The sequence below is a fragment of the Mobula birostris genome, chromosome 9, assembly GCF_030028105.1.
Source record: "Mobula birostris isolate sMobBir1 chromosome 9, sMobBir1.hap1, whole genome shotgun sequence".
NCBI lineage: Eukaryota > Metazoa > Chordata > Chondrichthyes > Myliobatiformes > Myliobatidae > Mobula > Mobula birostris.
The window spans coordinates 158336261-158363242 of record NC_092378.1 but is presented as its reverse complement, the minus strand read 5'-3'; the positions used below and the strand labels follow the sequence as shown (position 1 = coordinate 158363242).

At 44.6% G+C, this 26982-nt stretch overlaps 1 protein-coding gene across 1 annotated transcript in view; it reads right to left on the bottom strand.

Moving 5' to 3' along the window:
• The window catches only part of LOC140203504 (ankyrin-repeat and fibronectin type III domain-containing 1-like), a 281359-nt gene that overhangs the window by 168059 nt on the left and 86318 nt on the right, over nucleotides 1–26982 (bottom strand). Inside the window, exon 10 of the mRNA XM_072269592.1 lies at nucleotides 25551–25670. Within this exon, the coding sequence (XP_072125693.1) occupies nucleotides 25551–25670 (120 nt within the window). The remainder of the gene's footprint in view (nucleotides 1–25550; nucleotides 25671–26982) is intronic.

Sequence of the window (26982 nt, the reverse complement as noted above, 5' to 3'; positions counted from 1 at the left end):
ACCACTCTCTGTGTGAAGCAGTTTTTCCTAATCTCTGTCCTAAAAGGCTTCCCCTTTATCCTCAAACTATGACCCCTCGTTCTGGACTTCCCCAACATCGGGAACAATCTTCCTGCATCTAGCCTGTCCAATCCCTTTAGGATTTTATACGTTTCAATAAGATCCCCCCTCAATCTTCTAAATTCCAACGAGTATAAGCCTAGTCGATCCAGTCTTTCATCATATGAAAGTCCTGCCATCCCAGGAATCAATCTGGTGAACCTTCTTTGTACTCCCTCTTTGTACTTGCCTCTTTCACCGCCTGCTGTACCTGCATGCCCACTTTTAATGACTGGTGTATAATGACACCCTGGTCTCGTTGCACCTCCCCTTTTCCTAATCGGCCACCATTCAAATAATAATCTGTTTTCCTGTTTTTGCAACCAAAGTGGATAACCTCACATTTATCCACATTAAATTGCATCTGCCATGAATTTGCCCACTCACCTATTCTATCCAAGTCACCCTGCATCCTCTTAGCATCCTCCTCACAGCTAACACTGCCGCCCAGCTTCGTGTCATCCGCAAACTTGGAGATGCTGCATTTAATTCCCTCATCCAAGTCATTAATATATATTGTAAACAACTGGGGTCCCAGCACTGAGCCTTGCAGTACCCCACTAGTCACTGCCTGCCATTCTGAAAAGGTCCCGTTTATTCCCACTCTTTGCTTCCTGTCTGCCAACCAATTCTCTATCCACATCAATACCTTACCCCCAATACTGTGTGCTTTAAGTTTGCACACTAATCTCCTGTGTGGGACCTTGTCAAAAGCCTTTTGAAAATCCAAATATACCACATCCACTGGTTCTCCCCTATCCACTCTACTAGTTACATCCTCAAAAAATTCTATGAGATTCGTCAGACATGATTTTCCTTTCACAAATCCATGCTGACTTTGTCCGATGATTTCCCGCTTTCCAAATGTGCAGTTATCACATCTTTGATAACTGACTCTAGCATTTTCCCCACCACCGATGTCAGGCTAACTGGTCTATAATTCCCCGGTTTCTCTCTCCCTCCTTTTTTAAAAAGTGGGGTTACATTAGCCACCCTCCAATCCTCAGGAACTAGTCCAGAGTCTAAGGAGTTTTGTAAAATTATCACTAATGCATCCACTATTTCTTGGGCTACTTCCTTAAGCACTCTGGGATGCAGATCATCTGGCCCTGTGGATTTATCTGCCTTTAATCCCTTCAATTTACCTAACACCACTTCCCTACTAACATGTATTACCCTCAGTTCCTCCATCTCACTGGACCCTCTGTCCCCTACTATTTCCGGAAGATTATTTATGTCCTCCTTAGTGAAGACAGAACCAAAGTAGTTATTCAATTGGTCTGCCATATCCTTGTTCCCCATAATCAATTCACCTGTTTCTGTCTATAGGGGACCTACATTTGTCTTAACCAATCTTTTTCTTTTCACATATCTATAAAAGCTTTTACAGTCAGTTTTTATGTTCCCTGCCAGTTTTCTCTCATAATCTTTTTTCCCCTTTCTAATTAAGCCCTTTGTCCTCCTCTGCTGGACTCTGAATTTCTTCCAGTCCTCAGTTGAGCCACTTTTTCTGGCTAAATTGTATGCTTCTTCTTTGGAATTGATACTATCCCTAATTACCCTTGTCAGCCACGGGTGCACTACCTTCCTTGATTTATTCTTTTGCCAAACTGGGATGAACAGTTGTTGTAGTTCATCCATGCGATCTTTAAATGCTTGTCATTGCGTATCCACCGTCAACCCTTTAAGTGTCATTTGCCAGTCTATCTTAGCTAATTCACATCTCATACCTTCAAAGCTACCCTTCTTTAAGTTCAGAACCTTTGTTTCTGAATTAACTATATCATTCTCCATCTTAATGAAGAATTCCACCATATTATGGTCACTCTTACCCAAGGGGCCTCTCGGGACAAGTGTGCAGTTCTGTCTCATTATTTAAGAAAGAGTAGGTGTGCAATGATTCTTGAAGGATCTACCTTATGAGAAGAGACTAGGTTGGCTGCATTTATATTCACTACAATTTTGAAGAATGGGAGGCTTCTAAATGAAACAAAATCCTGACGGGTCTGAACAGAGTTGGAGCAGGAAGGATGATTTGTGCTAAAATGCAGGGCACAGTGTCTGGTTACAGTGCAAGAGGTTTGCGAGATGTGGAGAAATTTCGTTATTCAGACAGTATAAAAGCTGTGGAAATTGCCATACAGAAGGCTGTGGAAGCCATGTCATTAAATATATTAAGAGATCAATAGATTTCTGGATAAAGTGAGTGTGGGAATAATTAGTAGAGAATGATGAATGATGAAAGTTTTCACTTTTCTATTTTCTTCATGTATATTGCCTGAGCTTTCTGTTTGTATTGCATATTGTCTTGGCATGGCATTAATCTTGCTCTTTTCTAACTCACAGACTGTGAATCATACTGCAAACCTGTGAAAGGCAACTTGAAGATTAACATGAAAAAATATTGCAAGAAAGACTACGGTAATCTCCAATCTTCCTCACATTCTTACAATCTAATTGATAAAAATATTCAGCATATCCAGACAAAAGAGATGTAGATCAGTAATATAGTGATTTCCCAGGTTTGGACATGGGTCAGATGACACCATGCAAATTGTTATCAATAAGGTAATTCCCATTTGCAAATGAATATAAGAGAGCAGCCCGTGTCTGAGCAATTCGGAAGGCACAAGATATAAACATCGCAAAGAGGAAGAAGTATTCTAAAGGCAAGATGACACAACCATGGCTAACAAGAGGAATCAAAGCCAATGTAAAAGCCAAAGATAGAGCAAAAATTAGAGGGAAGTTAGAGGATTGGAAAGCTAGTAATGATCTTTCAAGAATTACTTGATCCTGGTATGGTTCCGGAGGGTCTTGTATGACAAGCTGTTCAATCCTGGAATAATTTTCGTGAACCTCCTTTGAACCCTCTCCAGTGTCAGCACATCATTTCTCAGATAAGGATCCCAAAACTGCTCCAAGTGACGCCTCACCTGTGCCTTATTTTTCAACATTACATCCTTGCTTTTATATTCTAGTCCTCTTGAAAAGAATGCTAACATCACATTCACCTTCCTCAACACCAGTTCAACCTGCAAATTAAACTTTAGGGAATCCTGCATGAAGACTGTCAGGTTCTTTTACACCTCAGATTTTGTTTCTTCTACCAAAGTGCATGAACATATACTTCTTGGCACTGTATTCCATCTGCCACTTCTTTACCTATATTTTTAATCTGTCTGAGTCCTACTGTAGCCTCTCTTACTTCCTCAAAACTACTTCCCCCTCCACCTATCTTCGTATCATCTGCAAACTTTTTAACAAAGGCATCAATTCTGTTATCCAAGTGGTTGACATAGAAAGAAGCGATCCTAACACAGGCCCCTGTGGAACACCACTCGTCACCAGCAGCCAACCAGAAAAGGCTCCCTTTATTCCCACTCTTTGCCTCCTGCTGATCAGTCACTACTTTATCTGTGCTAGTATCTTTTCTGTAATACCATGGGCTCTTAACTTGTTAAGGAGCTTCATGCGTGGCACCTTGTCAAAGGCCTTCTGAAAATCCAAATACACAACATCCAATGATTCTCCTTTGTGTAATCTACCTGTTACTTCTTTAAAGAATTCTAACAGATCTTTGTCAGACAAGATTCTCCCTTGAGGAAACCATGCTGACTATGGTCTATTATATCATGTGCCTTCAAGTACCCTAAAACCACATCCTTAACAATTGACTCCAACATATTCCCAATCACTGAGGTCAGACTAACTGGCCTATAATTTCCCTTCTTCTGCCTCTCGCCCTTCTTGAATAGTGGAATGACATTTGCAATTTTCTCGTCTTCCAAAATCCATTCCGGAATCCAGTGATTCTTGAAAGATCATTACTAATGTCTCCCCAGTCTCTTCAGCCTCCTCTTTTAGAACCCTAGGGTATACAGCATCTGGTCCAGGTGATTTATCTACCTTCAGAACTTTCAATTTCTGAAGAACCTTCTCCCTAGTAATGGCAACTTCACACACTTCTGACCCCTGATACTCTCGAACTTCCAGCAGTCGTGAGCATCAGGGGTCAGGTAGTTAAACGTCTATTCATTTCTTCAATATAGTCATCAATTGATTCATTCTCTGTCAGTGGAGAATTTTAAAGATTCCCACATCTTTTAGTGAATTGGATTCAACTCTGTTATGAATAGACAAACCCTAATTTACAGCCTGTTCTCTCTGGTTCAGGGAACCTCAGCCCCCTGTCTACCTGATCAAACTGTTAAAAACTTTATACACTTCAACTTTTATTCTATCAAAGGTCTGAAAATAGGCTGAGTCTGCTAATCTCTGTATATATCATGCCAGCCATCAGAGGCCTCAGTCTGGTTTACCGTTCCAAAATTAATTTATCATTAGTATATCCTTCCTTATGAATTGAGACCAGTCCAATATACAGACATCCCACCCTGCAAAAACTCATTTCAGAGAGGTAGAACCATCAATTTGCGGGAGACTCCCGGAACTTCCGGGAGAGGTGGGATGTCTGCAATAGAGTAGCTCGTTAGCAGCTAGCCAGTTAGTTTAAATAACATTAGCTATGCTAATGAACGAATGACACCTGTTAAATTCACCTCAATATGTCTTTTACATTTTAACCCATCATGGGCAATAGAAAAGTCACTGTTGCAAACAGTGCAGCGAGCAATACTGTCATTATTTTTGACGCCTATTAGGCAGGGGTACACTTTAGTGTAGTCTGGGGTAACGTACATTTTATATGTTCTTTTTCTGGAACACTCTGCCATGGTGCTCTCTCTCTCTCGCTCGCTCTCTCTTTTGCTCTCCCACTCACTCACTCGCTCACTCTAAAAAAAAATCAATTTCCAGGATATTGTATATCATTTGCGGGTATTAGGGAGCCATTATCGATATGCGGGAGACTCCTGGAACTTCCGGGAGAGGTGGGATGTCTGTGATCAACTCCTCGTGGTGTACAAACGTTGTGACGCCGTCCTAATCCTGTTCATCCAACCTGGAACATATTGTGATCAAGTGTCAAACTTTTATCTGTTGCGGGAGATTTCAGCCATCATCTTGGTTAACAGTGTACATCCTGCCTCAGGCCAGTGTCATACAGGCTCTGGACGAACTGAGAGACGTAATGAACAGCACATCCTGATGCCTTCCCTACCATTCTGTGGGGTTTTAACCAGGCCAGCTCTGAATAATTATTACCAACAAATCACTTGCACTAGAGGAACCGTAACACTGGACCACTGTTACAACACCGTCAAGAGTAGTGTCATTTTCAACCTCTCAGTGCTACGGTCAGAAGTTCTCACCTGCTTCAAAAGAGCAGCAATTATACCAGTTCCAAGAAGAGCAAGGTGAGCTGCCTTAATGTCTATCATCTAGTAGCATTCACATGTAGGGTGATGAAGTGCTTTGAGAGGTTGGCTATGGCTAGAATTAACTCCCGTCTCAGTAAGTACCTGGGCCCACTGCAATTAACCTAGCGCCACAATGAGTCTATGGCTGATGCGATCTCATTGGCTCTTCACACATCCTTGGATCAGCTGGACATTACAAATACCTGTGTCAGGATGCTGATTATAGATTACAGCTCAGCATTTAACACCATCATTCCTACAGTTCTGATCAAAAAGCTCCAGAACCTGGGCCTCACTACTCCATCTGCAACTGGATCCTCAACTTTCTAACCAGGAGACCACAATCTGTGTGGATCAGAAATAACATCTTCACCTTGCTGACAATCAACACTGGCACATCTAGCAATATGTGCTTAGTCCACTGCTCTACTCTCTCTACACACATAACTGTCTGGCTAGGCACAGCTCAAATGCCATCTATAAATTTATTGATGACACAACTATTGCTGGCAGAATCTCAGATGCTGACAAAAGCGTGTACAGCTAGTTGAGTGGTGTCACAGCAAAACCTTGCACTCAATGTCAGTACGACCAAATGACTGATTGTGGACTTCAGAAAGAGTAAGCTGAGGTGTGACGGGGTCCTGAATTACCCCTATGAATTGTGCTTTTGAAAAGAGAGAGAGAGAGAGAGGGGCGAAGACTGCTCACAGTATGTTTACATTTCTACAAGGACGCTGCCTGCTTGGAAATTCTTACAGACAGAGAAGAGAGGAGCTGTTTGAGTGACAGTTGGTATTCAGCACAGAGAGTTAAATAGAATGTCACATGATAGACCTCAGACACATGGTTTTGGACACTGAAGGAGCTTTGTTGTGCCCACAGAAAAGGTGGGTTTTGGAGGATCGATCAGGCCGATCGATCAGTGGCTCTCACAGTGTGAACAGGGCGTGACCGGTGGGGAATTATTTGTGTGTCCAACCCTCGCCTGGGTTGATAGCTCCACCACAGAAGAACGGTCTCTTTTGTCGTAGTCACAGTTGGTGACTTCTAAAGGATTTCAGAGGACAACGGGAAGATCGACGGCGTCAGCTCACCTGAAGACTCAAATCTCCCTCTCTCTCTCTCCATCACTACTCAACTCAATACCACGAACTGAACTGAACTTTACTCATCATCGTAAGACTATCTATTTACCCCTAGACTTGAAGAAGCTTGGTTTTCATATATTTCCACACTTACTCATATATAATCATTGCTAACCTGTTTTATATATCTGCATTTATATTGCTATAATGCGTAGTTACTAATAAGTTCTATTAGTTAATAGCAATACCAGACTCCAAAGTGTTTTCCATTTCTGCTGGTTCTTTAACCCATCACGGGGTACGTGACAGAGGGAACACATGCCAGTCCTCATAGAGGGATCAGAAGTGAAAAGAATGAGCCATTTCAAGTTCCTGGATGTTAATATCTCTGAGGTCCGAACCTGGATCCAACATATTGAAGGCATGACAGCACCTATATTTCATTTGGATTTCAGGAGATTTGGTATGTCACCAAAAGCACTCACAAATTTCTACAGATGTATCATAGGGAGCATTCTAACTGGCTGCACCACCATCTGGTACAAGGGGAAGGGGCGACTGCATTGGACCGAAGTAAGCTGCAGGGAGTTGTGAACTTTGTCAGCTCTATCACGGGCACCAACCTCCATAGTATCCAGGAAGTTTTTTAAGAACTTTTTGAGAAAACAAAATTTTGAGAGTATGTGCCTGTCAGAATAAAAGATAAAGATAACAAGTGTAGGGAACCTTGGTTTTCAAGAGATATTGAGATCCTGGTCAAGAGAAAAAAGGAGGTGCATAGCAGGTATAGGCAGGTAGGAAGAAATGAGGTACATATTGGTGGAGGCAGAGACGATAGGGTCTTTTAAGAGACTCGTGGACAGGTACACGGAGCTTAGAAAAATAGAGGGCTGTGGGTAACCCTAGGTAATTTCTAAGGTAGGGACATGTTCGGCACAGTTTTGTGAGCCGAAAGGCCTGTATTGTGCTGTAGGTTTTCTGTTTCCATATTGAGTACAAGTAATGCAAGAGAACAAGAAAAAAAATCAGGAAGGCTAAAAGAGCACATTAAGTTGCTCTAGCAGATAAGGTGAAGGAAAATCATAAGGAATTCTACAGGTATGTGAAGAGCAAAAGGATTGCAAGGGACAAAATTGGTCCTCTGGAAGATCAGAATGGCAATCCATGTGTAGAGCCAAAACAGATGGGGGAGATCATAAATAATTTTTTTCCATCTGTATTTACGGGGGAGATGGATACAGAATCTAGAGCAGTGAGACAAAGTGACATCAACTTCATGGACCCTGTACAGATTACCGAGAAGGTACTCGCTACCCTGAGGCAAATCACATACTTGTACATGGCCTATCAGCAGTGTTAACAGAGCTCTACAAACTACATAAGTAGGGCATTGAAGAATGCAGTAGAACAGAGGGATCTAGGAATAATGATGCATAGTTCCCTGAAGGTGGAATCTCATGTGGATAGGGTGGTGAAGAAAGCTTTTGGTATGCTGGCCTTTATAAATCAGAGCATTGAGTATAGAAGTTGGGATGTAATGTTGAAATTGTACAAGGCATTGGTGAGGCCAAATTTGGAGTATTGTGTACAGTTCTGGTCACTGAATTATAGGAAAGATGTCAATAAAATTGAGAGAGTACAGAGGAGATTTACTAAAATGTTCCCTGGGTTTCATCTCCTAAGTTACAGAGAAAGGTTGAACAAGTTAGGTCTTTATTCTTTGGAGTGTAGAAGGTTGAGGGAGGACCTGACAGTGGTATTTAAAATTATGAGGGGGATAGATAGAGTTGACGTGGATAGGCTTTTTCCATTGAGAGTGGGGGAGATTCAAACAAGAGGACATGAGTTGAGAGTTAAAGGGCAAAAGTTTAGGGGTAACATGAGGGGGAACTTCTTTACTCAGAGAGTGGTAGCTGTGTGGAACGAGCTTCCAGCAGAAGTGGTTGAGGCAGATTCGATGTTGTCTTTTAAAGTTAAATTGGACAGCTATATGGACAGGAAGGGAATGGAGGGTTATGGGCTGAGTGCGGGTTGGTGGGACTAGGTGAGAGTAGGAGTTCGGCATGGACTAGAAGGGCTGAGATGGCCTGTTTCCGTGCTGTAATTGTTATATGGTTAAACGGTTAAATAAAAGTACAGAAGGGATCGGCAGAGCGGCCATTGTTGAAAGTAGGACAGTGGTAAGAGTAGAAGCAACAGACTTTGGCTCAAATCAGGCTTAGGCTCAAAAGAGGCGTCGGGTCAGCTCTGTGTAAACCATCTGTTAAGGTTTCATGTTTGTTTTTTCCTCCCCCTCTCTTACTGTACCATTTAAATGGTTGTGATGTGCTCTTCGTGCCAGGTGTTGGAGAACTGGGAGACCCAGAGTCTCTGGGGAGCTACATCTGCATGAAGTGCATCCGGCTGCAGCTCCTTGAAGACCGTGTTAGGGATCTGGAGCAGCAGCTGAATGACCTTCAGCTTATACGGGAGAGCAGGGAAGTAGTCACCCCGAAGCTGCAGGAGGCGAGTAGCTGGGTAACCAGGAGAAATGGAAATAGGCAGTTAGAGCAGAGCACCCCTGTGGCCATTCCTCTGAAAAACACGTATACTGCTTTGGATACTTTTGTGGGGGATGACCGCCCGGGAGAATGTCATGGCGACCAGGTTACAGGCACAGAGAATGGGTCCAAGGTGCAGAAGGGAAAGAGAGAGAAGAAGGGAGTGGCAGTGATAGCAGACTTGATAATGAGAGGAACAGACAGGAGATTCTGTGGACATGAACTTGACACCAGGTGCTAGTGTCAAGGACGTCTCAGATCGTGTCCACAACTTTTTGGAGAGGGAGGGAGAGCTGCCAGATGTCTTGGTACATATTGGTACCAATGACATAGGAAGGAGAAGCAATGAGGTCCTGAAAAGAAAATTTAGAGAGCTAGATAGAAAGCTGAGAAGCAGGACCTCCTGGGAAGTAATTTCTGGATCGCTCCCGTGCCACACTCCAGAGAGGGTGATTTGCCAGATAAATGTGTGTCCGAGAAGCTGGTGCAGGGGGCAGGGCTTCAGGTTCTTGGATCATTGGGATCTCTTCTGGGGGAGGTATGACCTGTTCAAAAGTGATGGGTTGCACCTGAACCCAAGGGGAGCCAATATTCTCATGGGCAGGTTTGTTAGAGCTGTTGGGGAGGGTTTAAACTAACTTGACAGGGGGGTGGGAACCAGAGTGAAGGGACTCAGGATAGGATGAATGGTAAAAAAGTAAAGATAGCGTGCAGTCAGATTGTCAGGAAGGGCAGGCAGGTGATGGGACTTAGTTGCAGCAAACAGGTTGAGTATCAACTCATTAGGGATGTAGAGTCAGAAAGGATTGCAAATACGGTACTCAAGGTGTTGTACCTAAATGTATGTAGTATAAGAAATAAGGTGGATGATCTTGTCGCAATACTACAGATTGCCTGGGATGATGTTGTGGCCATCACTGAATCGTGGCTGAAGGATGGTTGTAGTTGGGAGCTAAATGTCCAAGGTTACACGTCTATCAGAGGGATAGGAAGGTAGGCAGAGGAGGTAGTGTGGCTTTACTGGTAAAGAATGGTATCAAATCGGTAGAAAGATGTGACATAGGATCAGAGAGTTAAGAAACTGCAAGGGTAAAAGGACGTTGATGACAGTTATACACAGGCCTCTCAACAGTGGCTGGGAGGTGGACCACAGGAAATAGAAAAGGTGAGTCAAAAGGGCAATGTTATGGTAGTCATGGGAGATTTTAAAATGCAGCTCGATTGGTCGGTTGGTGATGGATCTCAAGAGAGTGAGTTTGTTGAATGCCTAAGAGATGGCTGTTTAGAGCAGTTTGACGTTGAGCCTACTAGGGGATAAGTTATATTCGATTGGGTGTTATGTAATGAACTGGAGGTTATTAGGGAGCATAAGGTAAAAGAATTCTTAGGAACCACTGATCTCAATATGATTGAGTTCAACTTGAAATCTGATAGGGAGAAAGTAAATTCTGATGTAGCAGTATTTCAGTGGAGTAAAGGTAAATTACAGTGGTATGAGAAAGGAGTTGGCCAAAGTAAATTGGAAGGAGCTGCTGGCAGGGATGACAACAGAGCAGCAATGGTGTGTGTTTCTGGGAAAAATGAGGAAGGTGCAGGACATGTGAATTCCAAAAATGAAGAAATACTCAAATAGTAAAATAGTACAACCATGGCTGACAAGGGAAGTGAAGGCTGTTGTAAAAGTAAAAGGAAGGGCACACAACAAAGCAAAAATTAGTGGGAAAATAGAGGATTGGGAAGTTTTCAAAAACCTACAGAGAGCAACTAAAAAAATCATTAGAAGGGAAAAGATGAAATATGAAAGCAAGTTAACAAATAATATCAAAGTGGATAGTGAAATTTTTTCAAGTATGTTAAAAATAAAAGAGAAATGAGAATAGATATAGGACTGCTAGAAAACGAGACAGGAGAAATAATAACGTGGGACAAGGAGGTGGATGATGAACTAATTTTACATCAGTCTTCACTGTGGAAGACACCAGCAGTATGCCTGATGTTGTAGTGTGTGAAGGAAGAGAAGTGGGTGCAGTTACTGTTACAAGACAGAAGGTGCTCAAAAAGCTGAAAGACCTAAGGGTACATAAGTCACCCAGACCAGAGGAACTGCACCCTAGGGTTCTGAAAGAGGTAGCGTTAGAGATTGTGGTGGCATTAGAAATTATCCTTCAAAAGTTATTGGACACTCACATGGTACCAGAGGACTGGAAATGTTACTCCACTTTTTAAGAAAGGAGGAAGGCAGCAGAAAGGAAATTATAGACCAGATAGCCTGACCTCAGTGGTTGGGAAGATGTTAGAGTCAATTGTTAAGGACGAGGTGATGGAGTACTTGGTGACACAGCACAAGATAGTACAAAGTCAGCATGGTTTCCTTCAGGGAAAATCCTGCCTGAAGAACCTGTTGGAATTCTTTGAGGAGATTACAAGTAGAATAGATAAAGGGAATACAGTGGATGTTGTATATTTGGACTTTCAGAAGGCCTTTGACAAGGTGCCACACATGACGCTGCTTACCAAGTTATGAGCCCATGGTATTACAGGAAAGTTACTAACATGTACTTTGGTAGTAGAAATAAATGTGCGGAATATTTTCTAAACGGGGAGAAAATCCAGGAACTGAGATGCCGAGGGGCTTGGGAGTCCTTGTGCAGAACATTCGACAGGTCAACTTGCAGGTTGAGTCGGTGGTGAGGAAGGCAAATGCCGTGTTAGCATTGATTTTAAGCAGTCTAGAATACAAGAGCAAGGATATGATGCTGAGGCTTTATAAGCCACTGGTGAGGCCTCACCTTGAGTATTGTGAACAGTTTTGGGCTCTTCATTTTAGAAAAGATGTGCTGGCATTGGAGAGGGTCCAGAGGACGTTCACAAGGATGATTCCAGGAATGAAAGGGTTACCATATGAGGAAGGTTTGATGGCTCTGGGTCTGTACTCGCTGGAATTTAGAAGGATGAGGGGGGATCTCATTGAAACCTTTCAAATGTTGAAAGGCCCAGACAGAGTAGATGTGGAAAGGATGTTTCCCATGGTGGGAGAGTCTAGGACAAGAGGGCACAGCCTCAGGATAGAAGAGCGCCCTTTTAAAACAGAGATACAGAGAAATTTCTTTAGCCAAGGGGTGGTGAATTTGTGGAATTTGTTGCCACATGCAGTTGTGGAGCCCAGATCGTTCGGTGTATTTAAGGCATAGATTGATAGGTTCTTGACTGAACATGGCATCAAAGGTTATGGGGAGAAGGCCGGGAACTGGGGTTGAGGAGGAGATAGAAAAATAGGATCATCACAATTGAATGGCGGAGCAGACCTGATTGATCAGATGGCCTAATTCTGTTCCTATGTCTTATGGTCTTATAAGTCCCCAGGGCCTGAGAAGGTGCTCCCTCGGATCCTACGGGAGGCAAGTCCAGAATTTACTGGGTCCCTAGCAAAGATATTTAAATTCTCCTTAGCAACAGGAGAGGTACTAGAGGGTTGGAGGATAGCCAATGTTGTTCTGCTGTTTAAAAAAGGCTCTTAAAACAGAAAACAAGAAATTATGGGCCATTGAGTCTGACATAATTTGCAGGAAAGTTATTGGAAGGTATTCTAAGGGACTGAATATATAGGTATTTGGATAGACATGGATTGATTAAGGATAGTCAGTATGGCTTTGTGCACAGTAGGTCATGCCTAACCAATCTTAGAGTTTTTATAGAACATATAGAACATAGAATAGTACAGCACAGTACAGGCCCTCCAGCCCACAATGCTGTGCCGACCCTCAAACACTGCCTACCATATAACCCCCCACCTTAAACTCCTCCATATACCTGTCTAGTAGTCTCTTAAATTTCACTAGTGTATCTGCCTCCACCACTGACTCAGGTAGTGCATTCCATGCACCAACCACTCTCTGAGTAAAAAACTTCCTCCCATATCCCCCTTGAACTTCCCACCCCTTACCTTAAAGCTATGTCCTCTCGTATTGAGCAGTGGTGCCCTGGGGAAGAGGCGCTGGCTATCCACTTTATCTATTCCTCTTAATATCTTGTATACCCCTATCATGTCTCCTCTCATCCTCCTTCTCTCCAAAGAGTAAAGCCATAGTTCCTTTAATCTCTGATCATAATGCATACTCTCTAAACCAGGCAGCCTCCTGGTAAATCTCCTTTGTACCCTTTCCAATGCTTCCACATCCTTCCTATAGTGAGGCGACCAGAACTGGACACAGTACTCCAAGTGTGACCTAACCAGAGTTTTATAGAGCTGCATTATTATCTCGTGACTCTTAAGCTCTATCCCTCGACTTATGAAAGCTAACAGCCCATAAGCTTTCTTAACCACCCTATCTACCTGTGAGGCAACTTTCAGGGATCTGTGGACATGTACATCCAGATCCCTCTGCTCCTCCACACTACCAAGTATCCTGCCATTTACTTTGTACTCTTCCTTGGAGTTTGTCCTTCCAAAGTGTACCACCTCACATTTCTCCGGGTTGAACTCCATCTGCCACTTTTCAGCCCACTTCTGCATCCTATCAACGTCTCTCTACAATCTTCGACAATCCTCTACACTACCCACAACACAATCAAACTTCGTGTCATCTGCAAACCTGCCAACCCTTCTACCCCACATCCAGGTCATTAATAAAAATCACGAAAAGTAGAGGTCCCAGGACCGATCCTTGTGGGACACCACTAGTCACAATCCTCCAATCTGAATATACTCCCTCCACCACCACCCTCTGCCTTCTGCAGGCAAGCCAATTCTGAATCCACCTGGCCAAACTTCCCTGGATCCCATGCCTTCTGACTTTCTGAATAAGCCTACCATGTGGAACCTTGTCAAATGCCTTACTAAAATCCATATAGATCACATCCACTGCACTACCCTCATCTATATACCTGGTCACCTCCTCAAAGAACTCTATCAGGCTTGTTAGACACAATCTGCCCTTCATAAAGCCATGCTGACTGTCCCTGATCAGACCGTGATTCTCCAAATGCCCATAGATTCTACCTCTGAAAATCTTTCCCAACAACTTTCCCACCACAGACTTAAGGCTTACTGGTCTATAATTACCCGGACTATCCCTACTACCTTTTTTGAACAAGGGGACAACATTCACCACCCTCCAATCCTCTGGCACCATTCCAATAGACAACGAGGACATAAAGATCTTAGCCAGAGGCTCAGCAATCTCTTCTCTCGCCTCGTGGAGCAGCCTGGGGAATGTTCCGTCAGGCCCCGGGGACTTATCTGTCCTAATGTACTTTAACAACTCCAACACCTCCTCTCCCTTAATATCAATATGCTCCAGAACATCAACCTCACTCATATTGTCCTCACCGTCACCAAGTTCCCTCTCATTGGTGAATACAGAAAAGAAGTATTCATTGAGGACCTCGCTCACTTCCACAGCCTCCAGGCACATCTTCCCACCCTTATCTCTAATCGATCCTACCTTCACTCCTGTTATCCTTTTGTTCTTCACATAATTGAAGAATGCCTTGGGGTTTTCCTTTACCCTACTCGCCAAGGCCTTCTCATGCCCCCTTCTTGCTCTTCTCAGCCCCTTCTTAAGCTCCTTTCTTGCTTCCCTATATTCCTCAATAGACCCATCTGATCCTTGCTTCCTAAACCTCATATACGCTGCCTTCTTCCACCTGACTATATTTTCCACCTCACTTGTCACCCATGGTTCCCTCACCCTACCATTCTTTATCTTCCTCACCGGGACAAATTTATCCCTAACTTCCTGCAAAAGATCTCTAAACATTGACCACATGTCCATAGTACATTTCCCTTGCAAAAACATCATCCCAATTCACACCCGCAACGTTCTAGCCTTATAGCCTCATAATTTGCCCTTCCCCAATTATAAATTTTCCTGTCCTCTCTGATTCTATCCTTTTCCATGATAATGCTAAAGGCCAGGGAGCGGTGGTCACTGTCCCCCAGATGCTCACCCACTGAGAGATCTGTGACCTGACCCAGTTGGTTACCTAATACTAGATCTAGTATGGTATTCCGCCTGGTCGGCCTGTCAACATACTGTGACAGGAATCCGTCCTGGACACACTTAACAAACTCTGCCCCATCGAAACCCTTGGAACTAATCAGGTGCCAATCAATATTAGGGAAGTTAAAAGTCACCCATGTTAATAACCCTGTTATTTTTGCACCTTTCCAAAATCTGCCTCCCAATCTGCTCCTCTGTATCTCTGCTGTTACCAGAGAATACTCCCTACAGAATACTCCCAATAGAGTAACTGCTCCCTTCCTGTTCCTGACTTCCACCCATCCTGACTCAAAAGAGGATCCTGCTACATTACCCACCCTTTCTGTAGCTGTAATAGTATCCCTGACCAGTAATGCCACCCTTCCTCCCCTTCCCCCCCCATCCCTTTTTCAGAGATGTTACCAGGAAGGTGGATGAAGGCAAGGCATTGGTTGTTGTGTATATGAACTTCAGTAAGGCATTTGACAAGGTCCCACACGGGAGGCTGGTCAAGAAGGTTCAGTTGCTCAGCATTTAGGATAAAGCCTTAGAGTCACACAGTCATAGTGAAGTACAGCATGGAAACAGGCCTTTTGGCCCATCTAGTCCATGCCAAAACCAGTTAAACTGCCTACTCCCATCAACTTGCACCAGGACCATAGCTCTCCATGTCTCCATTATCCATGTACCTATCCAAACTTCTCTTCAACGTTGAAATCGAACTCGAATGGACCACTTGTGCTGACAGCTCATTCCACACACTCTCAGCCCTCTGAGTGTGCAGGGACGTGTGCTCAGTCCCCTGCCCTATTTGCTTTACACCTGTGACTGTGTGGCTAAGTACAGCTCCAACACCAGATACAAGTTTGCTGATGACACCACTGTTGTGGGCTGTATTAAAAGTGGTGATGAATCAGCATACAGGATGGAGATAGAAAATTTGGCTGAGTGGTGTATAACAACAACCTCTCACTCAATGTCAATAAGACCGAGGAATTGATTGTGGACTTCAGGAGAGGAAAACCAGAGGTCCATGAGTCAGTAATCATTTGTGTATCAGAGGTGGGGAGGGTCAGTAACTTTATATTCCTGGGTATCACTATCTCAGAGGACCTATCCTGCACCCATCATATAAATGTAATTGCAAAGATAGCACAACAGCACTTCTACTTCCTCAGGAGTCTGCAGAGATCCGGTATGTCATTAAAAACCTTAGCAAACTTCTATAGATGCGTGGTTGAAAGTGTGCTGATTGCCTGCATTACGGCCTGATATGGGAACACCAATGCCTTTGAGCGAAAAATTCTACAAAAGGTAGTGGATTCGGCCCAGTACATCATGGGTAAAGTCCTCCAAACCACTGGGCACATCTACATGAAACATTGCCATAGAAAAGCAGCATCCATCAAAGATATTCCTCACCCAGGCCATGTTCTTTGCTCACTGCTGCCATCAGGTAGAAGGTACAAGTGCCTTGAGACTCACTCTACCAGCTCGAACAGTGACTACCCCTCAGCCATCAGGCTCTTGAACAAGAGGGGATAACTACACTCATTCTATTTCTGCTGTTCCCACAGCCAATGGTCTCACTTTAAGGACTCTTTACCTTGTTATTTCATGCTCATTATTTATTGCTATTTATTTATATTTGCATTTGCACAGTTTGTTGCTAATTGATCCTGTTTACAGTTACTGTTCTATAGTTCTGTGAAGTATGCACGCAGGAAAAAGAATCCCAGGGTTGTATAGGTGACATATATGTACTCTGATAATACATTTTACTTTCAATTTTTGAACTTTGAAGAAGTTTTGTTTCATGTTCCCCTTAAGCTTCTCACTTTTAACCCTTTAGCCATGACCTCTAGTTGTAGTCCCATCCAACCTCAGTGGAAAAAAGTCTGCTTGCAGTAAATTGGCTTTGAGGGAGAAGCCAGGGAGTGGTAGTTGATGGTTGCCTCTGGAGGCCTGTGACGAGTGGAGTGCCACATAGATCGATGCTGGGTCCTTTGTTGTTTGTTATCCATATCAATGATCTGGATGATAATGTGGTTAACTGGATCATCAGATTTGCAATTGACACCAAGATTGGGGGTGTAGTGGACAGTAAGGAAGGCTATCATGGTTTGCAGAGGGATCTGCATGAGCTAGAAAAATTGGCTTAAAAATGAAAGATGGAATTTAATGCAGACAAGTGCGAGGTTTTGCACTTTGTTGGACAAACCAGGATAGGTCTTACACAGTGAATGGTAGAGCACCGAGGAGTGAAGGAGAACAAAGGGATCTGGGAATACAGGTACGTAATTAGTTGAAAGTGGTGTCACAGGCAGATAGGGTCATAAAGAAAGCTCTTGAAACATTCATAAATCAATGTATTGAGTACAGGAGATGGAATGCAACTCTGAAGTTGCATGAGATGTTGGTGAGGCCTAATTTGGAGAATTGTAAACACTTTTGGTCACCTACCTACAAGAAAGATGTAAATAAGGTTGAAAGAGTACAGAGAAAATTTAAAAAATGGAAACAACAGGAATTCTGCAGATGCTGGAAATTCAAGCCACACACATCAAAGTTGCTGGTGAACGCAGCAGGCCAGGCAGCATCTCTAGGAAGAGGTACAGTCGACGTTTCAGGCCGAGACCCTTCGTCAGGACTAACTGAAGGAAGAGTTAGTAAGAGATTTGAAAGTGGGAGGGGGAGGGGGAGATCCAAAATGATAGGAGAAGACAGGAGGGGGAGGGATAGAGCCAAGAGCTGGACAGGTGATTGGCAAAGGGGATATGAGAGGATCATGGGACAGGAGGCCTGGGGAGAAAGACAAGGTGGGGGGGAACCCAGAGGATGGGCAAGGAGTATAGTCAGAGGGACGGAGGGAGAAAAAGGAGAGAGAGAGAGAAAGAATGTGTGTATAAAAATAAATAACGGATGGGGTACGAGAGGGAGGTGGGGCATTAGCGTAAGTTTGAGAAGTCAATGTTCATGCCACCAGGTTGGAGGCTACCTAGACGGAATACAAGGTGTTGTTCCTCCAACCTGAGTGTGGCTTCATCTTTACAGTAGAGGAGGCCGTGGATAGACATGTCAGAATGGGAATGGGATGTGGAATTAAAATGTGTGACCACTGGGAGATCCTGCTTTCTCTGGCGGACAGAGGTCCTCACCTACCACCCCACCAGCCTCCAGGTCCAACATATTATTCTCCGTAACTTCCGCCACTTCCAACAGGATCCCACCACTAAGCACATCTTTCCCTTCCCCCCCCCCCCGCTGCTTTCCACAGGGATCGCTCCCTACGTGACTCCCTTGTCCATTCGTCTCCCCCATCTCTCCCCACTGATCTCCCTCCTGGCACTTATCCTTGTAAGCAGAGCAAGTGCTACACATGCCCTTACACTTCCTCCCTCACCACCATTCAGGGCCCCGGACAGTCCTTCCAGGTGAGGCGACACTTCACCTGTGAGTCAGCTGGGGTGATATACCGCGTCTGGTGCTCCCAATGTGGCCTTCTATATATTGGTGAGACCCGACGCAGACTGGGAGACCGCTTTGCTGAACACCTACGCTCTGAAAATTGACTTCTCTAACTTCCGCTAATGTCCCACCTCCCCCTTGTACCCCATCCGTTATTTATTTATTTACACACATTCTTTCTCTCTCCCTCCTTTTTCTCCCTCTGTCCCTCTCACTATACCCCTTGCCCATCCTCTGGGTTTCCCCCCTCCCCCTTTTCCTTCTCCCTGGGCCTCCGGTCCCATGATCCTCTCATATCCCCTTTGCCAATCACCTGTCCAGCTCTTGGCTCCATCCCTCCCCCTCCTGTCTTCTCCTATCATTTTGGATCTCCCCCTCCCCCTCCAACTTTCAAATCTCTTACTAACTCTTCCTTCAGTTAGTCCTGACAAAGGGTCTCAGTCTGAAACGTTGACTGTACCTCTTCCTATAGATGCTGCCTGGCCTGCTGCGTTCACCAGCAACTTTGATGTGTGTTTCAGAGAAAATTTATAAGGGTGTTGCGGGTCTGGAGGACCTGAGTTATAAGGAAAGATTGAATAGGTTAGGACTGTAGAAGATTGAGAGGAGATTTGATAGAGGTATACAAAATTATGAGGTGCGTGGGTACAGTAAATGCAAGCAGGTTTTTTCCACTGAGGTTGTGTGGGCCCACAACCAGAAATCGTGGCTTAAGGGTGAAAGGCAAAACGTTTAAGGGGAAACTTCTTCACTCAGAAGGGTCGTGAGAATGTGGAATGAGCTGCCAGCACAAGTGCTCCATGTGAACTCGATTTCAACGTCGAAGAGAAGTTTGGATAGGTACATGGATAGTAGGGGTATGGAGGGCTATGACCTGGTGCAGATCATTGGGAGTAGGCAGTTTAACTGGCTTTGGCATGGACTAGGTGGGCCAAAGGGCCTGTTTCTGTGCTGCTCTTCTCTGGCATCTTCAAGGAGCAATGCCTCAGAAAGACAGCATCCATCATTAAGGACCTCCAGCACCCAGGGCATGCCCTTTTCTCACTGTTACCATCAGGTAGGAGGTACAGAAGCCTGAAGGCACACACTCAGCGATTCAGGAACAGCTTCTTCCCATCTACCATCCAATTCCTAAATGGACATTAAACCCATGAACACTACCTCACCTTTTATTTTTATTTTTGCACTTCTGATTTAATTCAACTATTTAATATACATATATATTTCTGTAATTCACAGCTTTTTCCCTCAATGATTAAGTATTGCATTATACTTTCACAACACATGCCGATGATAATTAAGTAGATTGTGACTGTGATTCTCAGGGCATGGACTTTGGGGAGGATACTGAGACGGCAGGAAAAAGTGTGGGAGTTATAGGCTAATTGTGACAGGGTTATTTTGAACCCCCCAGGGATGAGTGGGAAGGGAAATGGACACGAGTTCTGAAGGTGGAACCGTTAGGTCTGAGAGTGCAGAGGGAGATGTAGATGTCAATGTGACTGTCCAAAGAGGCTAGAAAAACAAATTTCATGACACATGCTGGTGATAATAAACTTGATTCTGACAACAGCCACATACAGGATCACTTTTGAGCTTTATTATCACTGACATAAGACCATAAGACATAGGGACAAAATTAAGCCAATTGGCCCATGGAGTCAGCTCTGCCATTCCATCATGGCTGATTTATTATCCCACTCAACCCCATTCTCCTGCCCACTCCATGACCTCTGACGCCCTGACTAATCAAGAACCTATCAACCCCTGCTTTAAATATATCTAAAGACATGGCCTCCACAGCTGTCTGTGGCAATGAATTCCACAAATTCACCACCTTCTGGCCAGAGAAATTCTCATCTCTAATCTAAAAGGCCATCCCTGTATTTTGAGAAAGTGCCTTCTGTCCTTGACTCCACACTGTAGGAAACATCCTCTCCACTTCTACTCCCATTGAGGACTTACACTATTCGATAGGTTTCAATGTTGCATGTCCTAAAGTTTGCTGATTTGCAGCAGTACTGAGCAATAAGTAAAAATGACTATGTAACAGAAATAAATAGCGCAAAAGAGGGATAATCAGCCAGTGGCAATAACAGGGTTCCCAGTGTGATTACAGGGAGCAACGGTGAGCAGTCCCATTGTGATTACAGGGATCGGTCGTCAGCAGGTTCCCAGTGTGATTACAGGGGCAATGGTGAGCAGGTTCCTAGTGTGATTAGAGGGGCAATGGTGAGCAGGTTCTCAGTGTGATTACAGGGGGCAGTGGTGAGCAGTTCTCAGTGTGATTACAGGGACCAGTGGTGACCAGTTCCCAGTGTGATTATAGGGAGCAATGGTGAACAGGTTCCTAGTGTAATTAGAGGGGCCAGTTGTGAGCAGGTTCCCAGGGTGATTGTGGGGAGCAGTGGTGAGCAGTTCCCAGTGTGATTACAGGGAGCAATGGTGAGCGGTTCTCAGTATGATTATAGGGGGCAGTGGTGAATAGTCCCCAGTGTGATTATGGGGAGCAATGGTGAGCAGGTTCCCAGGGTGATTGTGGGGAGCAATGGTGAGCAGGTTCCCAGGGTGATTGTGTGGAGCAATGGTGAGCAGTTCCCAGTGTGATTATGGGGAGCAATGGTGAGCAGGTTCCTAGTGTGATTAGAGGGGCCAGTGGTGAGCAGGTTCCCAGGGTGATTGCGAGGGAGCAGTGGTGACTGATTTCCAGTGTGATTACGGGAGCAGTGCTGAGCGGTTCCAGAGTGATTACAGGTAGTAGTGGGGAGCAGGTTAGAAACATAGAAAACCTACAGCACAATACAGGTCCTTCGGCCCACAATGCTGTGCTGAACATGTACTTACTTTAGAAAGTACCTACGGTTACCCATAGCCCTCTATTTTTCAAAGCTCCATGTACCTATCCAGAAGTCTGTTAAAAGACCCTATCGTATCCGCCTTCACCACCGTCGCTAACAGCCTATTCCATGCACTCACCACTCTTTGCGTAAAAAAACCTACCCCTGACATCTCCTCTGTACCTACTTCCAAGCACCTTAAAATTGTGCCCTCTCAGCCCTGGAGAAAAGCCTCTGACGATCCACACGATCAATGCCTCTCATCATGTTATACACCTCTATCAGGTCACCTCTCATCGTCCGTCACTCCAAGGAGTAAAGGCCGAATTCACTCAACCTATTCTCATAAGGCATGCTCCCCAATCCAGGCAAAATCCTTGTAAATCTCCTCTGCACCCTTTCTATTGGTTCCACATCCTTTCTGTAGTGAAGTGACCAGAACTGAGCACAGTACTCCAAGTGGGGTCTGATCAGGGTCCTATATAACTGTAACATTACCTCTTGGCTCCTAAGCTCAATCCCACAGTTGTGGAAAGCCAATGCACCGTATGCCTCCTTAACCGCAGAGTCAACCTGCGCAGCAGCTTTGAGTGTCCTATAGACTTGGGCCCCAAGATCCCTCTGATCCTCTACACTGCCAAGAGTCTTACCATTTTTGCCGTCATATTTGACCTACCAAAATGAACAACCTCACACTTATCTGGGTTGAACTCCATTTGCCACTTCTCAGCCCAGTTTTGCATCCTATCAATGTCCCACTGTAACCTCTGACAGCCCTCCACACTATCCACAACACCCCCAACCTTTGTGTCATCAGCAAATTTACTATCCCATCCCTCCACTTCCTCATCCAGGTCATTTATAAAAATCATGAAGAGAAGGGGCCCCAAAACAGATCCCTGAGGCACACCACTGGTCACCGACCTCCATGCAGAATATGACCTGTCTACAACAACTCTTTGCCTTCTGCAGGCAAGCCAGTTCTGGATCCACAAAGCAATGTCCCCTTGGATCCCATGCCTCCTTACTTTCTCAATAAGCCTTGCATGGGATACCCTGTCAAATGCCTTGCTGAAATCCATATACACTACATCTACTGCTCTACGTTCATCAAAGTGTTCAGTCACATCCTCAAGAAATTCAATCAGGCTCTGTCAGGTCGCTGGAGCAGGGATCCAATCACAGACCCAGTACTGTGCACACAGTGATATTAATTGAGTAACAAATCCTGAGATGCAAACAGATTCAGTGTCAAAGTTCAGGCAGAGATCAAACCATCCAGAGAACTCCAAAAACCAGAATTGGGAAACAGGCAGAGTCGATTTTCAGACGGACAGAGCACAGATACAAATGCTGGAAAGGCTCAGGAAAATTCACTGGCACAATCTGGCAACAAACAGGTGAAAACACAGGACAGAAACACACTGACAATAAACAGAGAGGCAGATGATAGGTGGAGCACAATGAGACAGAAGCGGCAGCAAAACAGGTAATAACGAGAAGCAGATGAGAGGCGGAATACTCAGTAATACAGGGGCCCGAGTAGAGCAGGAGCAGGGACAGGAGCACATGGGGCATGAAAACAAACGAGCACATAGCAATACACAACCACAGACTGACGGCTAGGGGGAAAACACACAAAGACGAAGTTCAACTGGAGGTACTGACAGGCTCGTAAGGCATGACCTGCCTTTGACAAAACCACGCTGACTATTTCTTGTCATATTATGCTTCTCCAAATGTTCATAAATCCTGCCTCTCAGGATCTTTTCCATCAACTTACCAACCACTGAAGTAAGACTCACTGATCTATAATTTCCTGGGCTATCTCTACTCCCTTTCTTGAATAATGGAACACTATCTGCAACCCTCCAATCCTCCACAATCTCTCCCATCCCCATTGATGATGCAAAGCTTGTTACCAGAGGCTCAGCAATCTCCTCCCTCACCTCCCACAGTAGCCTGGGGTACATCTCATCTGGTCCCGGAGACTTATCCAACTTGATACTTTCTGAAAGCTCCAGCTCATCCTCTTTCTTCATGTCTATATGCTCAAGCTTTTCAATCTGCTGCAAATCATCCCAACAATCGCCAAGATCCTTTTCCATAGTGCATATTGAAGCAAAGTATTCATTAAGTACCTCTGCTATCTCCTCTAGTACCATACACACTTTTCCACTGTCACACTTGTTTGGTCCCATTCTCTCACGTCTTATCCTCTTGCTCTTCACATACTTGTAGAACGCCTTGGGGTTTTCCTTAATCCTGCCCACCAAGGCCTTCTCATGGCTCCTTCTGGCTCTCCTAATTTCTTTCTTAAACTCCTTCCTGCTAGCCTTATAATCTTCCAGATCTCTATCATTACCTAGTTTTTTGAACTTTTCATAAGCTTTTCTTTTCTTCTTGACTAGATTTACAACAGCCTTTGTACACCACGGTTCCTGTACCCTACCATCCATTCCTTGTCTGATTGGAACGTACCTATGCAGAACGTCACGCAAATATCCCCTGAACATTTGCCACATTTCTGCCGTACATTTCCCTGAGAAAGTCTGCTTCTAATTTATGCTTCTAAGTTCCTGCCTGATAGCTTCATATTTCCCTTTACTCCAATTAAACGTTTTCTTAATATGTCTGTTCCTATCCCTCTCCAATGCTGTGGTAAAGGAGATAGAATTGTGATCACTATCTCCAAAATGCTCTCCCACTGACAGACCTGACACCTGACCAGGTTCATTTCCCAATACCAGATCAAGTACAGTCTCTCCTCTTGTAGGCTTATCTACATATTCTGTTAGGAAACCTTCCTGAACACACCTAACAAACTCTACCCCATCTAAACCCCTCACTCTAGGGAGATGCCAATCGATATTTGGGAAATTACTATCTCCCACCATGACTACCCTGTTATTATTACTCCTTTCCAGAATCTGTCTCCCTATCGGCTCCTCGATGTCCCTGTTACTCTTGGGTGGTCTATAAAAAACACCCAGTAGAGTTATTGACCCTTTTCCACCCACAGAGTTATTGAACCTTTTTGTTTCTAACTTCCACCCACAGAGACTCAGTAGACAATCCTTCCATGTCTTCCTCATTTTCTGCAGCCATGACACTATCTCTGATCAGCAGTGCCACACCCCCACCTCTTTTGCCTCCCTCCCTATTCTTTCTGAAACATCTAAAGTCTGACAGTCCAAGTAACTATTTCTGCCCCTGAGCCATCCAAGTCTCTGTAATGGCCACAACATCATAGCTCCAAGTACTGATCCACACTCTAAACTCATCCACTTTGTTCATGATGCCTCTTCCATTAAAATAGACACATCTCAATCCGTTAGCTATCACCTGCCTATCCTCCCTCTCGCACTGTCTCCAAGCCTTCTCTATTTGTGAGTCAACCGCCCCTTCCTCCATCTCTTCAGTTCGGGTTCCCACCCCCCAGTGATTCTAGTTTAAACTCTCCCCAGTAGCCTTAGCAAACCTCCCTGCCAAGAGTTTAGTCCCCCTCAGGTTCCCAGTGTGATTACAGAGAGCAGTGGTGAACAGATTCCCAGTGTGATCACATAGAGCAATGGTGAACAGATTCTCAGTGTGATTATGGGAAACAGTGGTGAACAGATTCCCAGTGTGATTACGGAGAGCAGTGGTGAACAGATTCCCAGTGAGATTACAGGGAACAGTGGTGAACAGATTCCCAGTGAGATTATGGAGAACAGTGGTGAACAGATTCCCAGTGAGATTATGGGAAACAGTGGTGAACAGATTCCGAGTGTGATTACGGAGAGCAGTGGTGAACAGATTCGCAGTGAGATTATGGGAAACAATGGTGAATAGATTCCTAGTGAGATTATGGGAAAACAATGGTGAACAGATTCGCAGTGAGATTATGGGAAACAGTGGTGAATAGATTCCTAGTGAGATTACAGGGAGCAGTGGTGAACAGATTCCCAGTGAGATTATGGGAAACAGTGGTGAACATATTCGCAGTGAGATTATGGGAAACAATGGTGAATAGATTCCCAGTGGGATTACAGAGAGCAGTGGTGAACAGATTCCCAGTGTGATTACAGTGGTGAGCATGTGAGATTGTGCTTGCTTCCACAGAAAGTTCACCACTGAAAGGAGCTTGGAGACAGTCCTTTGGGGATTGCTGCCCACCCTCTAGATGTGGGATAGTCTCTGTGGCAATGAATTCAGTTCTGTGATTCCAGCTCACCTGCAACTGAGTGACAGCTACAAGCATGTTGTGACGAGCCTGCAGTCCAGATGAGCAGGACAAAGAGGAGGGAGTCATGCACTGAGCAAGCCAACGACTGTCTTCCCACATGTATGATACCTGTGTCAGAGAACAGTTAAAAAATTAGCTTTATTTGTCACATGTACGTCGAAACATTGAAACACACAGATTTATACCAATCACCAACACCAGCAAGTGGCCCTATGCTTCTAGCACCAACACAGTATGTCGACTGGTTAATAACCCTAACCTGTACGTCTTTAGAATGTGGGAGGAAACCAGAACACCCAGATAAAGCAAATGAAGATAAGAAATAGGAGCAGGGGTAGGCCATGGGGAAGAGGCACAGTACAAACACCGTGCAGACAGCCGCCCAATTCTATACTCCGAATGTGATCTTCACTGTACCACCACGTTCCCAGTACTGTGAGCCTTCTCCTGCACCCTGACACCCAGTGATACACCTTGTTGTTGCATATCAGCCACTCAGATGGGGAGACACCGCTGTAGCTGTGTGTGCCGTGTCATAGTGTTCAGTTTGCAACAACCACCTCACCTGTACACCCAACCAGTGTGACACATCAATCACAGTGCACATCTCCCACATTATTAGATTAGATTCAACTTCATTGTCATTGTGCCGAGTACAGATACAAAGCCAATTAAGTGCAGTTAGCATCTGACCAGAAATGCAAAGAATAGTGTTATTTACAAAATAACTGCGAATAAAAAGTAAGTGCTACAGCACACAAATATAAAGGTACTGAGACAGTACAATACGGATGCAATACTGCTTAGTGCTGTGATGTGAGGTTCAGCAGGGTCACAGCCTCAAGGAAAAAGCTCTTCCTGTGCCTGCTGGTGCGGGAGCGGAGGCTCCTGTAGCACCTACCAGATGGGGGGAGTATAAAAAGTCCATGGTTAGGGTGAGATGCATCCTTGATAATGCTTTTCGCCCTACCCGGGCAACGCTTATGGTAGATGTTTTCAATGGTGGGCAATTGGGTGCCGATAATCCGCTGGGTAGTTTTCACCACACGTTGGAGTGCTTTGTTGTCCGATATGGGACAATTGCCATACCACACTGAGATGTAGTTGGTGAGGATGCTCTCAATGGTACAGCAGTAAAAGTCCGTCAGTATCCTGGGACAGAGCTGAGCTTTCTTGATGCTCCGCAGGAAATAAAGGCGCTGTTGCGCCTTTTTGATCAGGCTGGAGGAGTTCAGGGACCAGGTGAGATCATCAGAAATGTGGACACCAAGGAATTTGAACCTTAATACACGCTCCACTACAGCTCCATTGATGTAGATGGGGACATGAGTGTGGCTCCTAGCCTGCCTGAAGTCCACAATGATCTCCTTAATCTTCTGGGTGTTAAGGGCCAGGTTGTTCACCAGATACATCTATATGT